This window comes from Ammodytes marinus (assembly GCF_949987685.1).
Source record: "Ammodytes marinus genome assembly, chromosome: 12".
NCBI lineage: Eukaryota > Metazoa > Chordata > Actinopteri > Uranoscopiformes > Ammodytidae > Ammodytes > Ammodytes marinus.
In genome coordinates, this window is record NC_137216.1 from 24839494 (window position 1) to 24858716 (window position 19223).

Here is a 19223-nt window from a genome sequence, read left to right on the forward strand (position 1 = left end):
AAGGGGACACACATCATTACATGTCGGCTTTTTAATGTGAAGCGAAACATGTTAAGTCTTGTGATAAGGTCAAATAAGGAAAACATAGTTGTTACATTTTTCACATATTTTTTGAAAGTTTTTACAAGGTTCTGTGGGTCAGTCTGTAGAGGTTATACATCACTGTAAAAACTGAACCAGCAGTCCCATTTCTCCTCAAAAGGAACTATTTTGCTATTCATTTTGTCCCATAAGTGCAATTTAAATGTAATATTTTTTCATACAAGAGCCTGAAGTTGGATAAATTAAGAAAATAACAGTCATATGAAGTCCAACTTTGCAGCTTTTTGATGTATAAATAAACCAAAACTTTTCTGCATTAAACTAATGAGGTTTTTGTTTTGCCTTTCCTCAGAGCGCCCCTACGCCTTACTACACCTTCTACTATGACACTGGCTGCTCTGATGAGGAGGAGATAGAGGAGCAGGTTCTACGTAACACCATCAACAGCGAGGCTCTGATGACCGCCTTCCACCAAAACCAACCGGGAACCAACGGCAACAAGGTACAGCACACAGGCCCCATGTTTGAGCTCATTCCTTAAAAAAAACATCAACACACTCAAATGAACATGTAGAACCATCAAACCCCTGTGTCTGTGTGTCAGAGCCTGGAGAAGGAGAAGGAGCGAATGTGGGATGATCATTTCTCAGAGTTCGGCCGCGGCGTGCACATGTTCCGCACGGAGAAGATCCATAGACTGGTTGCCATGGGGATACCAGAGTCACTGAGAGGGGAGCTGTGGATGACATTTTCTGGTAAGTAATAAAAGAAAATACTGAATATAAGTCATTTCACCAGACCTCACTCCTTCAAATGGCTGTTTTTAGGGAAAACATGGACAGATACAAATAATGATAAAACACCAAAATGGAACAGAAAGAGAATTTCACATTTACAGTACGTCTTCAGGAAGGTTATATAATGTTTTTTTTTTTTTTTTTTTTTTTTTTTGCTGAATCAACACTTCTCTCAAAGGTTTGAGAGAAGTGTTGATTCAGCTTTATGATTGTTTAAGGCTGTAGTTTGGGCTGCTGTTGAACTCTAATTCATTCTTTTAAGAAGTGGTTTTTATATTAAGTGAAAATCATTCATAAAAAAATGCAGTTAACAAATATTTTAGAGATGAAAAAAGTGACAGATTGATTGAGTATGAAAATAAAAGAAGGATGAATTAATCATATGATAAATGATCGTAAATGCTACCTGCTGATGTTAATTTATTGGGAATGTGAAGGGTGTTATTCTTAACACATCCTCTTCTCACCATCTGCACCACCTACACACACATTCATAACAACACTTTTATCAGTCAAAACCAAACTGACCGTTTTTTATTTTGGTTCGGCTCCTCAGCTCAGTCTCACTGAGGAAGAAACATTTTTTTGGGAACAGAAACTGAAGCTTTTTTTTAACTTGAAGTGATGTGGAACTGAAACAGGATCTAGATTTATTAAAGAACTGATCGTGGGGTTTTGTATTTTTTTTGCCCATATTCCAAAATGGCTACAATCATAATTTTTGAAGGTTCAATTCAAGTTTAATTTGAGTTAAAAAAAAATTTGGTCTGGTTTCTTGACACTCGAACCAAAATTGTTCTTTAGACAGTCAAAAGGTTCGAGTGTGTCTAAATTAGACCCTTACCTTCAATTTAGAAGTGAAAACAAAACTTTTGCATCAACTTGAAATGACACCCCCCCCCCCATTAATATGAATTATAGTAATTAAAAAAAAACATTTGACAAGATAGCTTCTTATATATTTACTTAAATTTAGATTTTACATGAACAGTTTAATAGGTGAGTCTGGAAGACAGAAAGCGATTGTAATTTAAACCCACAGGCCTCAAAAACACATCTTTAGGTTATGTTTGAATGAACTTTAAACACAACCTATATGTTCACCATTTGCCATTGCCACTTGAAGAGGCTTGAAAAAAAAAGCTTGTTTGGATTAAATAGATTCTCAATGTCTCTGTCTGTTGTAGATGCGTCGTCAGAGCTGGAGTCCCACCCGGGCTACTACACAGGTCTGGTGCAGAAGTCTATGGGCCAGAGCAGCCTGGCCACAGAGGAGATAGAGAGGGACCTCCACCGCTCTCTGCCCGACCATCCCGCCTTTCAAAACCCCACGGGCATCGCTGCTTTAAGACGAGTTCTCACCGCATACGCTCACCGCAACCCCAAGATCGGATACTGCCAGGTAGGGACCTCAGGATCTGACGGTGACATAGAAATAAAAATGTGACTGATATTTAAATTTGATTACTGTTACACCATCATGTCTTTGTGTGTATTACTCTCATTACAGCAGCAGTAGTATGAGTATAGTAGTAGTAGGCCCAAAAGTGTGTCAATGTTTTTTGCAATTATGTATTTTCCAATCTAGCAAAAAAGCATATTATTCTGAAACTGGTTCTTTTTTATTATTTTAAGCACCACATATTTGGAACAACTCCCAGAAAACCCAGAGGTCCACTGCAACTTTTTATTTGCTTGTTTTTACTGTCTATTAGATCAAATTTAGTTTAATTTTTAACAATTCGCTTGCCTGTTTTTGGCTTATTGTTTTTTTTTTATCTCTTAAATCAACATTCAATATTTTCTTTTTTCTTATTTTTTTATGTCTTTTTTTTATGCCGCTGTAAAGCACTTTGAATTGCCTCGTGTCTGAATTGTGCTATGTAAATAAACCTTGTCTTGTATTTTCTTAGGTTATGCTTAAATGGTATCTACTCCTTGTGTGATTTATTTATTTTTTAATCCAGTCTATGAACATCCTGGCGTCTGTGCTGCTGCTTTACGCCAAAGAAGAAGAAGCTTTCTGGCTGCTGGTGGCGGTTTGTGAGAGAATGCTCCCAGACTACTTCAACCGCAGGGTCATAGGTAAGAAATCTGAGCTATATTTACTCACTTCAGCTGCTTAAAGGTGCACTATGTAACTTTTGTTGTGTCAGAAAAATGAAAATTTTCCAAGTTATATTCTCATAACTGAATAAAAAAACTTTCCTAACGGGAAAATCGTATCCCTGGAACACTGTTGGAATTTAGATAGCTGCCTGAAAAGTAAGTGTTTCACAGTTGTTGCTTACTAACAGCGGCAGCAGGGCCCATAGTTTTGATCACAGAAATATTCTTGTCTTAAGTTTTGTTCCAGGTGCATCAAAATATTTTTTTATGATGATAGAATTATTCAATACTAAGAATTTCATGTAGAGTAAATATGTTTCGTAAACTAACTGCAGGCTCTGTAAATGTAAACAAATCCCCTGAAACTGTATAGAGCACATTTTAAGGAAGCATCTTCTTTAAGTGCTCTTAAGCGTCACGTAACCATGGCGTGTTTTTCTTAGACCATGGCTTCTCTTTCATATTGCGGTTGTTTTGTCTGGGCTGTTGTTTCTCGGACACAAAACGAATCAAAGGCACTTATTTTTGGCCTAATTTCCTGTGTTTGTGATGCTGTTTATTTGGGACATGTGAGGTGCATTTGAAACAATTTCCCCTTCCTTTTAATGTCTACATGTATGCAAGCATCCTGTCATCTTTCAGCGATTGATTTCTGAAAATGTTTATGTGAAACATTAAAGAGAAAACTATGAATTTATCCTGGTAACAACGATTGCCTGTGTAACCACATTTGTAGCAACATGTTTGTCAGTGTGTGTATAAATCAGCTCTTTTAGATTTTTAATAGTTTTTGGATGACAGTTAAGTTCTATATCACAGTATGTAGACATCAGACTGTGAATAGATAGTCGACCCATAGAATAAATAAATTGAGGTTTTTACTGGTATTGTTAAAAAAGCTGAAATTGCATTTACTTATATTTTAAACAGAAGTTGGTGGTTTTTCCAACAAAGAAAAGCTGCCATCTAGTGGTCAGAACTGTGAAAAACTCTTCCAGTCTAAAAGCACTTAAAATAACATGGACATAGCCTGCATTAAGAATCACATACTATTTCTTTTTAATAAGATACATAATTCAGCTGTCCATAAAAATAATGTAGTTTGCATGCAGTATGCATAGAACTAGGACATACTTATACTTGTATATTTTGAACATGACATCAGTCGGTGTGACACAACTTCAGCTGCACTGTAGATTGTGGGTCAGAACTGCCAAAAAAAAAAGCATGCTGGTCTGCACACTAAAAATTGCGACTGGTTGCATCAGTAGGACATCTGGGTAATTTTCAGCACACTGCATTTGACATCATGGAACGCACCAATAATCTCAACCACCAAAACACACACAACATTCCCAATTCTTGACGCCATACTTCACTCCTCCCCCCTCCCCCCCACCCCCTGTAGGAGCTCAGGTGGACCAGTCTGTGTTTGAGGAGCTGATCAGGGAGCGTTTGCCCGAGCTGGCTGAGAACGTCCCGGATCTGTCTGCCCTCTCCTCTGCCTCTCTGTCCTGGTTCCTCACTCTGTTCCTCAGTGTGCTGCCCTTCACCAGCGCTGTGTGTGTGGTCGACTGCTTCTTCTTCCATGGAATCAAAGCCATCTTCAGGCTGGGTTTGGCAGCGCTGGAGGCTAACGCAGCACAGCTCTCTGCTAGCACGGACGACGGACAGGCGCTGATGATACTCACAAGGTTAGACTGGAGGGAGGAGAGACAGGAGTGGAACTTGTCTCACACTCTCAATTTAAAAAGAACAAGGGAGAGAGAAAGAGGGGTTTGTGTTTTGAAAGTATACAAGAAGATTGAATACTTTTTTTTTTGTCAATGTATTCAACATGTTTAAAGGTGCAGTGTGTCATATCTGAATATTTGGTGTTGGTAACCCCACTGCTTTCGAATAATAACAGAAGCTACAGTGGGCTTCAAGGGAAATAATCTAGGTACTAAAGATGGCATCATACACCACTGCCCTTAAAAAACGTCAATAAATTCTACACACTGCACATTTAAAACACAGACTAAAACGTATAAGCGATATAAAATAAAATAAATAAACCAAGATCCTCCGCAACATACAAGCAACACAAAAGTAACTCAAATAATAAAGTTCTTGTTCTAAAAATCTGAACATAAGAGTCTGGGCTTTGCAGCTTTCTGGACCAGGTTGGGAGTGAAGAGTCCCCTTGTCCTCCGTCCCCCCCGCCTGCTGTTGCCGTGGAGACCAGCACCAGGACCAATAGCAGCAGCAGCAGCACAGACACTGATCTCCCTCCTGTGGGACCCACCAACATCACACACCTCATCAATGAGTCCTACGACGTGAGTGCTGATACCATCATATTGGCCTTTTAATTATTTGTTTTAGCAGATTTTTTTTGTTATAATTTTAATAGTTTGATATTTTAAAGCAAATTGTCGATAATATATATTTTCTTAGTTTGACTTTTAAATTAAACTTTTTTTTATTGACCTTGATTTCATATCTTCTCTTTCAAACTATTTTTATAATCTTTTTTTTAAATTAAATTCATGAATTAATTAAATTATTAATACATGTTTATATTTTCATTTACTCACTTTTTAATGATTCCTTTCAGGCTTTTAATTCGCTTGAACTTATTTAACTATTTATTCAAGCGATTCATTAGTCTTTTTTTAGTTCTTCTTAAGTCTTGCTTATATCCTTTAATTTTATTTTACAAGTACAATATTGTTGGTGAGGTGGTTCATGCTTGGCTCACTGTTCCATTGCCCCTCTGCTGTTTGTGTCTCTTTGTGGCAGAAATTCAAAGACCTGTCTGTGCGGCAGATCGAGCGACTTCGCTGTCGACACAGAATCCAAGTGCTGCAGGCTCACGAAGACACCGCTAAGGAAAACGCGGTGAGCAGCACATACAGAAGATACAGTCTGACTTTAAAAGTTGCTTAGCCTCTTCATTAAGACCGTTTTTTCAACTAGTTACCAGTCATTCTCTGACCTCCATCTCTCTCTCCTCTGTGTGTGTGTGTGTGTGTGTGTGTGTGTAGCTGCGGTTGGTGACTCCAGATGTTACCATGTCTCCAGAGAACTTGGCTGATGTCTACGATCTCTTCAAGGTATTTTTTTTCATCCTTAGTCCAATGAAGCATTTCCCTTTTACAGACAAAATTATTAGTTGTGTCTTGTGATATCAGCGATTTTTGAGGTTTGTTGAGGCAATTTCATTTTATTTTATGCACACATGCAGTCAAATACAAAACAATACACCATAAACAACCATACATACACATTTTACATGGAAAGAGAAAAGAGTGTGTACAGAAACCTGTGGGGGCTTACAGGGAAACCTCATCGAGTCACTATACAAACTCAATTATCCTAAACAAAATTAAAATAAAATAAAAAATTAACTCAATTTGATGAAAAAGAATACACAATTAACAACAGGCTACAAGTCAATTTGATGGAAATAAAAAGATACAAATAGAATTAATATCTCCTCTCTCTCTCTCTCTCTCTCTCTCCTCACCCGTTCTAGACTGAGCACTTTATCAGTCTCTATTGGGGTGACAGCAGTTCTGCGGCGGCGGCGGAGGCAGCATCGTGGCGTCATGGCGACGCGGGTCGTTCCTACATCGAGCGTCAGTACAAGCTGGACCGACCACAGTTCAAGAGCCTGTACGGGCTGCTGTCACCGTGGCAACCAGGCTCCAATCAGCACGCAGACACACTGGCCAACCGCACATTCACACTGCTGGACCAAGACCAAGACAACCTGGTCACATTCAGAGAGTTTGCTGAATGGCTGGGTAGGTGAAGTGGAGATGGTACTATACTGCCCTACAAAGGCAAAAGACCTTAACTCACCAGAGTGTAGAACTGAGAAAAATGAGTTCAAAGTTATTTTGTTGTCCTGCCAAATCAGTTGTAGGTAGATACTTGAAAATTTGGCATGTTATTGTATGAAAAGGAAGTTATTTATCCCCCAAAAATCTAAAATTTTAACTTGACCTTTGACCCTTTTTCGGAAGTTACTGTACTCTGCCTTTGTATTATCTGCGAAACAATAATGGGTCATGCAAAGGCAAAAGACCTTAACTTCTATTCTATTGACAATTTGGATTTGTATCACTCTATATCAACATTTCCTGTTATAACAATGATAGCATTAAGTGAGTGGTGTCTTGTTAGGCATAATACTACACAAATTGAATATAAAAAAAATTAAAAAAAAAATAATTTTATGGCTAAAATTATTAATTTTTGGAAAATTAAAAAAAAATGATGGTTGTACTTATTTGAGATAAAATAACACTTAAAAGTATCCACCTATATTTCTTACATTTGAAAGGTTGGATGTCAGTAAAATGTATTCTCTTATACCATTTATAATTTTCTGATAAACGTATAGGAATATGTGTTTGATGCCATTATGTGCAAGTTTTCTAGAGTCAGTGAAAAAACACTGCGTTTTTGATGGAATAGAAAATGTATGTATATGTGTGAGAGAGAGAGAGAGAGAGAGAGAGAGAGAGAGAGAGAGAGAGAGAGAGAGAGAGAGAGAGAGAGAGAGAGAGAGAGAGAGAGAGAGAGAGAGAGAGAGAGAGAGAGAGAGAGAGAGAGAGAGAGAGAGAGAGAGAGAGAGAGAGAGAGAGAGAGAGAGAGAGAGAGAGAGAGAGAGAGAGAGAGAGAGAGAGAGAGAGAGAGAGAGAGAGAGAGAGAGTCCGGATTTCAGGGACTTAATTCTTCCCACAACTATTCTAATAGGCTACTCTTTATAATTATGAAAAAACATTTTGTAATACACACTTTCACAAACACATTGGTGTTTGGTTAGACCCCACTTCATACCCTGAAAATCCAGAGATAGCGCGAGCAAATTTGCGTTCTTGTATGAAGACATAGCCTACTTTTAGACTAGACTACATAGATGTTTAAAAGTGGTATTCAGCAAGTACCGTGAGACCAAAATCACTTTATGACAGCTGATCACTTTATGGCACCGCACGGGAAAATATACAAGCCAGCGAATGGACTAATAATACTGATAACTCTTTATGGATTTAGACAATGGATTTTTCTCCTCAGTGGATATTTTTTTGCCATGGATTTTGACCAGATTTCAAGAAAAGGTAAACTGCGATCTAGGATCTGCTGGATTGGTTTATCGTTCAGGCTATGTTTTCTCCGAGCCAGGGAGGTGTGTCTTGAGGCATCGCCATCTCGCTCGCGTTGTTTTCAGTCAGTGAGTGGACTGGACTGTCATTGGCAGGCAGCTTATTACTTACTTTATTGAAGTTAATGTGTGTGACAGAAGTAGGTTGACCAGATGTCCCGCTTTGTGCGGGGCAGTCACGCATTTCAATTACTTTTGAGACGTTGTCCCACATTGTTAATTACAGTGAGCCCGCATTTTTAAATGCGTGTTTTATAATCTGGCATTTATCCGATAGCTGTGTGGAGACAGCAGTCTTGCTAGTTGCTACTGGAGCGCTGCCGAGCTCAGTGGGCTCTGTGAAGGTGCTGCCCACCTTCCTGTTACTTCAAAATAAAAGCCAACTCACGTTTGTCCAGTGAAATGCTAATGTGATGGCAGTGAAATGCTTTTAATGTGGAAGCGCAGAAGTGCTTCAATTACATGCAATACACAGGCAAATCACCGTAACTCCAGCGCTGTAAACAGTAACTCCACTGTGGTGCTTTGTAAAACCATGGACATATAAAGAAGTAAAACAAAGGCAGAGCGCCGTAACTCAGCCGTAACTTCATCCGAACGTTCCATAGCGACGCAAAAACAAAGCAAAGGACCGTAACTGATGTTACGGTCTTCTGCCTTGGCTTTCCCTCTGCTTTTGGAAGTTACGGCAAAAACAGCATCTTATTTTGATAAGAAAACAACAGAATTGACTCAAGATATTTGTTCACATGATAAAACTGATGGCCAGTGTTCCAAAAATGACAAAAACTCATTTTTGAAAAAAATGAAGTTACGGTCTTTTGCCTTTGCACGGCAGTATAGGCATGGCGGTATGTCCAGTCCTGTTTGTTCGAGAAAAGAAAAAAAATATATGCAGTTTATTTTTTAGGAGCTTTCTCCTCTGACAGGAAACAGCCACTATAGTTGATCCTGGATCAAAATTGTGACTGTTTTAAGCAAAAGAAAGAGGCCTTTTTCAGTCACTGCACTTTGGTTCTATTATGGCTACTTAAAACAAAAGCTTTAAATAAACCTGTTACTTTTCGGTGAGATTCTTCCATCACCACCTGAACATAACCTCAAATCAAGGGAATTAGGAAAAGTTGCCTACCGTAAATTGTGGAAAATGACTTGGGGGAGAGGGGGGGAGACATTTTTCTAGAAATAAGCTTCACGGCAGACACACCAATTCTGAATCTTTTGATGAAGAGATTCATCCATAAGTTCAATCATTCAAAAACTGAAAAAGAAAAGTGAACAAAAGAAGGTGTGTATTAAGTGATTTTAAGATGCATATGTGTCATGTATATTACACAGATATTAATTTCCACATCCATGCTTCAAAGACTTCAAGCCCCCTCGTGTCATGATTTGGAACAATGAAACAAAAGTGGATCACATAATGGCCACATCACATAATGATTGTTTTTCTTTCCCCCTGCCCTGTCTCTTTCTCAGATACTTTATACTGTGAAGAGCTGAATGAGAAAATAAGGTTGCTGTACCGTCTGCACATCCCGCCAGGTCAGTACAATAACACCATTAAAGTCATGACAGTTTCAGGCTGCGGTTATGGCTGTTAATGATGTGATATATTTTGTATGTGTTTGTTTTTGTATCTGCAGCTTTGACAGAAAGTGAGGACGACCCGTCTCTGATGAAGAACCCGCTGCTGTCCAGCACAAGGCCACTTTATGTTAATCTGCCCCCGGCTCCGTCCAAACTCGCCGGTATGCGATCATTAGCACAGCACCCCAACTAAAGAAAAATAGACGAAGCAAAAGCAAAATACATATTGGGGCCCGACCGATATGTATTTCCGATTTTTACTAAATAAAAAGTATCACTTTTTTTGGTCCTTCAAATAAAGTACAACCACTTGATGTGACACAGATATAAATTGAAGGCAGAACATTTGAATGTCTTAGAATACTTTGACTGTCAAAAATTGGTGCGACTTTTTTTTATTCCATATTACAAATATGTCTAAAGTTGTGACGGTCCTTTTGAAACTCAGACATTAAGCATGTTTCCTACTGCAAGACATGTCTTCATGAATGTATCCCTATTTAAAAATTTAATTTCTTATTGTTTTCTATTTAGGTAATAGGTATAGCTATAATGTGTTAATAATATAAAATTCGACCTTGTGTTCTGACTGCGGCTGTGGTTCCAGGTGTTGATGCCGAGGGTGAAGTGAAGGATTACCAGGAGCAGCTGAAGCAGATGCTGAAGGATTTGGCCAAAGAGAAGGAGAAAGACGTGGAGAAACCTCTGCCACTCATGAACCAGGTACTAGAAAAACACTAGTGTTGTACTGCACAGAAGTGCTCACTGGCCCTCAGTTAAATATACTCTTCATTTTACCTGTAAAGTCTGTATTCATATACAATTTATTCTCTTTTTGAAACCTGAAATTGTACAAAAAATAACAAACTTATTTTCAATATAGCTATAACAAGATATTGGAGCATATACATTTTTATTTGCATAAGAAAAGGATGATGCTTTGCTTTTGATCAAATTCCGACAGTATAAACAGAAAGACTTGAAATTAATAGTGGATACAGCAAACGAGACCATCAGTGCAAAGAATGCTATTTTTAGATAGTTTTTCTTAATGCCTTTGTCATGGGTACGTTAACCCGGGAACAACAGCTGGCGTAGTAAAAACTCTACCGCTTTTGTCCAAAGGGGGGTGCAAGAATTGAAACTCAAATAAACTGACAACTATTTTGATAATCATTTGTCATTTATTCATTCATGTGAAAAACACTTTATGCTTCCAACTTCACGAAGTTGAGGATTTGCTGTTAAAAAATAACTAATATAAACTCTCTTTCTCCATTACAGCGCGAGTTCATCCAGTTCTGTAAGTCTCTGTACAGTATGTTCCATGGTGACCCGGAGGAGAATGAGCTCTTCCAGGCCATAGCCACAGTAACCAGTCTGGTGCTGCAGATCGGTGAAGCCGGCCACCACAGACACAGCAGCAGCAGCAGCTCTGGCTCAGAGGCTCCAGGACCCACACAGCAGCAGGACCAGAGCCTTGTAGGCACCGGGGTTGACGCGAGTGTGACTGACGAGAGCGATTGGACTGCAAGTTACGCTCAGATCCTGGCTTCACTACTGACGGAGCAGGCGCTGGTTAACTTCTTCGAAAAGCCCGTGGATCTGCCGGCAACCATCGCCGAGGCAAAGGAGAAGCAGTATCACCAGAGGGCCGGTCTGCTCACGCTACAGAGAGGGTGTAACAGCTGACCTAAAAGTTAACCCTAAACCCTGAATAAACAGTGGATTCATCTGAGGCCATGACACAAGGCCAAATGTCTTATGAAGAAAAAAAAACCCACAACATCATAATCCAGGAAATACACTGCCTTAAAAGTTCTCTGTGACATCAATACTATGACACACGCCTGTGACTCACTGACCTTAACTGACACAACCGAAAGTTTTCAAGCTTCAAACACTTCAGCAGCAGCAGGCCATAAAATGGTCGACTCACTGTGCTATCGTCCACAGACATTAGTGACCTAATACAATATGGTCATTTTGTGCTATGGGTCTGAAGAAATTATAGTTCTTGCCTTCTTCTTAGCAACCACGAGGATGCCTGCAGTTAAAACTGTGATATGGACAAATAATCTGTCAGCTCTTTCCAATAGGCGCCGCTTCCAAAAAGTATTTATAAAAATGTGACAAATAACTTTATTAAGGGTTAATCAACCATTTACCAAGTCTTTATACATCATTTATAAGGCATTTATTTTATTAGCTATAGGGTTGCCAGGCCATGAAACATCTCTGGTGAGTTGTTCATAGTCCAGTTCTAGTTATTTTGTTATAAATGCCAGTGGTTCATTAGTAAATAGGTTTGACACATGTCATACTTGTATATTAAGCCAGCAGCCAAAGTTAGTAAGTAATCTGTAATTACAAATGTGAATACGTTTATACTAAATGGTTATTTACAACTGTCCAACAAGGCTTTATTTGTAAATGTTTAGACATTGTTAATAATTGTTAATAAATGAATCAAGAAGGATGGATTCAGAGATATATTCACAACCTGACAACCCAAAAACAGTTAATGACTGATCTATAAAGCACATGTAAATGATAAAGCCATTGATTATAACTGACTGTGTAAACCCCTTAATGAAGGCTGCCTGATTAGAAAGTTGTACCAATAATCCTTACAAAGACCGGTGCAGCATTAAGGACAAATATGGCTAGCACACATTCAGTGTTCTTTTTTTTTAATTTGATTTTATAATTTCCGTTTCTTTTAATGTTTCATGTATTCACACATGCACCTCGAAGTAAATATATTTTTTACTTTTTCAAATGAACGGAGAATAATTTACAGTGATCTGAAACTGTTGCAGAAAGCTGAAAGAGAGACAACACTGTTGGAATTTTCCTTTTGAATAAAATCAGTTCTTTGAAGACGGCTTCTCTTTTCTCTTCCAGTAAAGCGACACCACGCTGATAATCAGACTGCACCGACTGTCACTGTTTTTCTCTTCTTCATTAAGTCATTGAGACATTGTGTTTGTTTGCGCTAAAGTTAGCTGCAGCTTTAGCATCCTATAAGTGACATTCACATATCAATGCTTCAATAATTATAATCCATTAATAAAATATGTTTTAACTCTGAAAGGAGGGGCCATTCTGCACATTACGCAGTTTACCTTTGGTATTTATGTGTATATTTTAAGTTTATTTAAATGCAAAATCTTTATCCAAGTAGATTTCTTAATGCTAGCCTTTTACTTGGAACAGAGTTTATCTAATCTTTGGAAGTAAAATATCTGATTAGTATTAACCTTCTAACATATCATACCCGTATAGTAAACTTGCATCATCTGAATTAATAAAAATGTAAAGGTATTCAACATTTCAACGTACAAACATGACAGTTTTTTCCACCAGAGAGCGGTGACTATTTAACTTTTTCAGTGTAAAATCCCCCACTCATTATTTATACAACTAATAGTATTCAGATTAAATGTGCCGAAAGTTAATTTTAAGTTAAAGTTTTTGGCATATTTTTAAACTCTCAATATTGTTATCAACTTCAGAAATCCAGTGTACTTGTTTGTATTTGATAGGGGGAACCTGTCATATACAACATACTACAATAGCCATGTCACATGTCTTGAACTGGAAGGAAATGTATCGAACAAAATGTAAACGCTAAAAGTTCAGAATGAAAATAATGAGTCAGAGTGCAGCAGGAGCTTGGTGTGCTTTATTAGCAACTGATTAAAGATGGAGGACGTGATAATCGGAGGAAACAAAACACACACACACATTCTACTCGTGGCCATCATGGTAGCCTTCAGTGTAAAGGAGGGAAGACTGAGGCTTATTTCATACTCTTCACGAGTGGTTTCAACATGGAGGAGGTAGGTGGTGACTAACTCCTTATCAGTTTCATTAATTTAATAATTTCTTTAGCTTTTTATAGAATTTCCATTATAGGCATAATTGAAACTATCTGAGCCCATTGTGTTTATGAGGGCATCCTCTCATAGCTCACCTCGGACGTAACATATTTTATATACTGTATATAATTTTTTTTTTCATTTACAAGATAAGGGCACAGGACGTGTTGTTGGTGAGTCTTGCTTTTTCCAAGACAGTGTCTTCAAACAGTTCGAAATATCCATAGTAGATATAATCAGAAATATTTATTTGTGTCATGTCATGTCATTTATGTCATGATGTTTTCTGCCACATCCACAGGCAACAGGGGGCAGCAGCAGCAGCATATGTATGCTTTCAGACAACACAATTAAAATACACATACAAGCAAAACTAAAATCTATGCATTGCACAAAGCCACAGTTGTGATGATGATGACAGGAAGACCAGTTTTCTCCACTGTGGATGTGTCTCGCCCACTCTGGAGGGTCAATGGGCGGGCCTTGTCTTTTTTAAACTGCTTCAACATAGTTGGCTGGCAGCATGCCGGTCTTTCCGGTGCGCTGCACGGTGCCGTACATCCAGCCCTCGTCGATGGACTGCACGTTGACGATGACATCGCCGTCCTTGAAGGAAATCTCATCGTTGTCTGCTGCACCGTAATCATAGATGGCGCGCACAGTTTTCTGCAGTGAATAAAAATATTAAGTCAGTGTTTGTGTAGGTGTGTGTGTGTGTCTGTGTGGACTGGTATTACTCATGTTGTGGGGACATTTTTCTGTTTACACAGTGAACTTGTGGGGACATACCTTCCTTTTGGGGATAACATTGAAGTCCCCATAAGGTAAACATTTTAGGGTGAATACTTGCTTTAAGGTAAGGGTAAACTTAGTTTTAAGTTAAAGCTAGGGTAAGGGTTAGGGTTAGGCAAGTTGTGGTTATGGTTAGGGCAAGTCTCCAGGAAATTAATGTAAGTCTATGTAATGTCCTCGGAAGTGATATAAACACAACCTGTGTATGTGTGTGTGTGTGTGTGTTCTTGTTTTTCTATTCCGCTGACCTGAATGCACACAGACCCGTGGGGACTCAGGTCACGATAGGGACCAAAAAACGAGGTCCCCACGGGGAGAACCCCGCCATTAGGTGCAAAACAATATTTTAACATGACCCATGCAATTTTCTCAAATGACCCCATAGAACCATTTTCAAGACAAAAATATATATGTGTGTGTGTGTGTGTGTGTGTGTGTGTGTGTGTGTGTGTGTGTGTGTGTGTATCCATGCGACCCTAGAGGTCACACAGAGTATTGCAGACCCCATTAGGTTCAGTATTCCTTAAGTGTGTGTTGCAGTTTTTCACTCTCTGGTGCCCTCTATTGATTGAAGGTAGTACTCACATTTTAAATTTGTGTCAAACTTAGTGGTTTCTTTGGCAATTGATAGACATTAATTAATACATACATTTATTAAAAAAAAAAATATTATATATTTTTTGTAATTAACAGATATGTAGTATTACATTTCATTACGTTTAAGTTATTTTTAAATTAAATTTAGATCATCACATCCTCTCAAAGTTACTTTCAATTTCTTTTAACACAAGTTAGGTTTGAGTTTGAGACCTTAGGGATACGGTCAGTGGTATTCTACAAATGCCCCAAATAATGTATTAACATCAAAACCAGCTTTCCCACAAAGTGATTTTTTGGAATTTTTTAATACTTTTATTTATCCATAGCATGACTCACTGACGCAAAGAATCTCCAGTAAAATAAAGATTCTCATGGTGCTGCTATGTACATTTTTAGTCTTTCCATACAGGCTTGTTGCAGTGTGTGAAGTGAATGTGTGTGATACTAACCCCGGTGGTAGAGGGGTGTGAGGGGACAGAGGACACGGTGGTCTGCTGGGTGGCCACAGATGAAGACCTCTGCTGCAGCTCCACAGTCTTAGCCTGCTGGTAGCCTGCAGGTGTTAACAAAAGCACAGACAACCACAACATTAGGCGCAGTCTAATCACCGTTAAAAAACTTCCCATTGACATTACATTTTTTTTTCAGATAGACCTATATATTGATGATACTGTGTTGGAATAAAACACATCATCGTTTGTTGAAGTATTTGGTGGTGATTGTTGATCTTTTACCGATAGAGGAAGTCATGAAGCCGTTGCTGTAGGTGGACAGATGGTGATCAGCGTCCTGGGACATCTCAGACTTTTCATCGCCTGCGCTCAGGGCGCTGGTGGAGCGGGAGTGCTCCTTGCTGCGACGCTGGGCTTGGACTGTCGGAACAGATAGAACTTTTATTTTATTCTATTATTAAAGTTTCATGAACAAATGTAATGTTTGCATCATAAAACCTATGGCTTACTCCACCTTTACATTTTTTTTATCTTGCTTATGAGTGCTACATGAGGGGTTAATATAATACATTGATGCTTCTTAGTTTCTCATCTCACCTGACATCATGTGCAGACTCCTGGACTGGATGTTGTCCTCAGCAGGGTCGTAGTCAAACACAGAGCCGGGGTTTGTGCGCCACACACGCAGATCTGTCAAGTAGTCAAGTCAACGTTATTGTCAATTTCTGCGAAAATACGTTTCTCTCCTAGCAACAGTCCAATAAGTACAAAGGATAAAAATAAGATAAGTAATAAATGCAATAAATAAATTCTATGGGATCTGAGTCAAAATACACTCAGATGACCGAGTGGAAATGGGGAGAGAGAGAGGGGGATGCATACATGGACTAATGGTCCATGGGTCAGATTCGAACCCGTGACAACTGTGTCAAGGACTAAGCCTATATGGTACACGCTCTACCCACTAAGCCACCGGAGCGCACTTAAAGTATAATTTTAACCGTCATGTACATATCTTTTTTTTGCAGACCCCAACAGCCCAATGACCCTGTGTGCATGAGGTAAGTGTACCAGTGGTGGTCTCCTGGTCGTGCTCGATGGTGCGTCTCCTCTCCATCTCCACCACCTTCCTCTGGATGCCGCGGTAGTTGATGTCGCTGAAGTCCTGGGTGTTCTTCTTCACGCGCTCTGTGATAGGGTCGGTGGCGGTGGCAGTGAAGCTGCCCTTGCTCTTCTCAAAGTCCTGGTGGTATCTCACCTGGAAAACACACATCATAACCACAGTGAGTAGGACCACAGTTTACAATATGTAAAGGATGACTCTAGAAATATATACATTATGTATACCTCTGTGAATGTATTCAATCACTGCACGAGCATTGTTGTGCGGTGTACCTCTGTGAATGTATTCAATCACTGCACGAGCATTGTTGTGCGGTGTTTCCAGATCTCATTTATTACAATGTTAAAATGTAAAATGTTATTACAAATAATGGGAACGACATGAAGAAATTAATAATTATCATTGAGTATACAGTATATTATGTTTGTCAAAATATAGATATATATTAATGTAAACAACCTTTTTTGTGTTTACTCTCTAATTTTAGGATGCAGTATTCTTCTGCTATATTATAGATTTCTTGTTGTCATTGAATCCCATTAAAAGACCCATACCCAGAATGAATATATCCAACTTACAAGATTACCATAGAATTTTTTTTATGGGAATTGATTGAGTAAAATATAAAATAAAACCAGCCTCATCCTTTAAATCAAGACTTTGGTGAAAAGTAAACTACTTGCAGTAGAAAAAAACCAACTTGTGTTGCATAAATCAAACAGATCTTACCCCAGAAATGTTGCGCTGGGTCTCCCTGACACGCCTCATCTCAGGTGTGTCCAGAACGAAGGCAGCCTTGCCCTGGACCTGCTTACGGAAGCTGTCAGAGTACAGCACCTGGTAGAGAGCAGGACGGTGAGGGAGCAGAGGGGAACACAGTGAGCAACTGAAATGTTTGAAAAGCTTAAGCCATATAGCAGTCGTTAGCATCCACAGCACAAAGGGTGCATCACAGAGGCTGGATGGTAAGAAGACACACAAAGCCGCTAGCAGATGGGAGCTATAGGGCGTTACTGGGATTTCAGACGAATGAATTAGCAGGGAAATTTTTTTTATTAAGAGGGTGGAAGATTATACGTCTCAATCTTCAGTAGAGGGGGACGACAGGGAAAACAGAATGAAGTGTAGTAGTTTGAACGAAAGGAGAGGTTAGCAGTGACACACCACAGCAGGGTGGTGTTACACACGTTTAAAAAGAGAGCAGGGATTATTAATGAAATTAACTAGAGCTAGGAGGCAAGTCCGTTAGAAAAGGGTTAAAATGGGGTAAAAGATAGAGAACATTTTTTTTTTCAGAAAATAATGTTCTTATGGTCCTGAAAGTACCGAGCTAATGTTCTCTTGGTTCCTTTTGACTCGCTCCATCTCTGGAGTGTACACCACTGGAGTTCCTTTGGCGGAACTGTCTCTATACATCACCTATAGGACAGAAGCACATCACCCCAAAGGGACAGTCAGACACTTTGCACCGTACACAGACCCACACACACCTATAGGACTGCTCTCAGAGACTCGGGTTAACCTCTCCAACTCTTAGATGGAAGAAGGGACATTTTACAAGATTAAATCATCTTAGAAGAGGAATTTCTTTCAGTTGAAATTCCATTTGTTGTTTTTTTGGAAATATATCTTTTATAACAGTGTCTGAGAAATTGGTCCTATAGAAGTGAAACATCCTGGTAGCTCCTGGTACCACAACAGCCAGGATCTCTGTTTGTAGAAACAAATACGTGGAAACAAACACTTGAGCAGGAGATTTTAGCTTTTGTCATTTGACGCTTTGGTGTGAAGAAAAGCTGGTTAGAAAAAATACTGTCTATATGAGGAGGGAGGGTGCCAATAGAAGGGATTTCACTCAGCGTGAGGGGGTTGATGGTTGAAGATTAAAGATGATTTGAAGAAGAAAAAGGAGAAAATGAATGAATGTAAAGATCAAAAGGCATGGATGGAAACTACATCTACATTAGTGGTGATTATGGCAGGGCTGGAGCTCAGGAACCTGCAGACTGGATGGTATAGCTTTGGATGAGATGAGCAAGAGGTGAAAGAAGTGAGAGATGATGGTGGGGATAGAGGGCAAGGGAGTTGGGGGGGGCATTATTGATGATTCACTACTGTCCACACTAAATGGTTAAAGGCACACGTGATTCGGTTCGGTTTGGGTCGGTTTGCTTCCACTACCGAGCTGATGTTCTTCTGAGTTTGTTTGACCCGCATCACTTCGGGGAGGTCCGATATGGACGTGCCTTTGCCAAGAGAGTCCTTGTATTTTATCTACAACCAACACAGAGTTTGGGTTTTCATACGAAAGGAAGTGGAGGAAAAAAGTAAAAGAGTAAGTCAATCAAGAGACAATTGCAACATGACACCGCACCACAAAACACAGAAAACATGAAACGTGGAATTAAAGGCGCAGTGTGTAATATTGGAAGCTAGATACTAAAGATGGCATAATCCACCACTGCCTCAAGTCTTTCCACAATTTCAAGTGATGAGCTGAAGATGTATATAATGTAGTTATTCATTCTATAGTACCTCTTCTTCGTCTTTCAACAAGTGCATTTCCCCAATTGCCCACTATATATAAAAATGCTTATGGCCGTTAAGTTTATCCATTTTTTTTGGCATTTTTATGCTTTATTGATAGTGTAGAGACAGAGTTGAAATGGGGCAGAG

The 19223-nt window shown here is 39.1% G+C and overlaps 2 protein-coding genes across 2 annotated transcripts in view; one reads left to right on the top strand and one right to left on the bottom strand.

Annotated features, from left to right (window-relative positions):
• tbc1d8 (TBC1 domain family member 8) overlaps nt 1–12688 on the top strand; it is a 32276-nt gene extending 19588 nt beyond the window's left edge. Inside the window, exons 8-20 of the mRNA XM_080038734.1 lie at nt 395–544; nt 647–797; nt 2027–2241; nt 2807–2924; nt 4357–4642; nt 5101–5269; nt 5733–5831; nt 5978–6046; nt 6469–6739; nt 9586–9651; nt 9753–9857; nt 10304–10419; nt 10981–12688. Coding sequence (XP_079894860.1) covers nt 395–544; nt 647–797; nt 2027–2241; nt 2807–2924; nt 4357–4642; nt 5101–5269; nt 5733–5831; nt 5978–6046; nt 6469–6739; nt 9586–9651; nt 9753–9857; nt 10304–10419; nt 10981–11388 — 2223 coding nt within the window. The 3' untranslated portion in view covers nt 11389–12688. The remainder of the gene's footprint in view (nt 1–394; nt 545–646; nt 798–2026; nt 2242–2806; nt 2925–4356; nt 4643–5100; nt 5270–5732; nt 5832–5977; nt 6047–6468; nt 6740–9585; nt 9652–9752; nt 9858–10303; nt 10420–10980) is intronic.
• A 687-nt stretch (nt 12689–13375) lies between these two features.
• The window catches only part of LOC307258186 (nebulin-like), a 68401-nt gene continuing 62553 nt past the window's right edge, over nt 13376–19223 (bottom strand). Inside the window, 8 exon segments of the mRNA XM_080037636.1 lie at nt 13376–14246; nt 15422–15525; nt 15707–15844; nt 16022–16114; nt 16496–16682; nt 17277–17384; nt 17874–17966; nt 18729–18821. Coding sequence (XP_079893762.1) covers nt 14073–14246; nt 15422–15525; nt 15707–15844; nt 16022–16114; nt 16496–16682; nt 17277–17384; nt 17874–17966; nt 18729–18821 — 990 coding nt within the window. The 3' untranslated portion in view covers nt 13376–14072.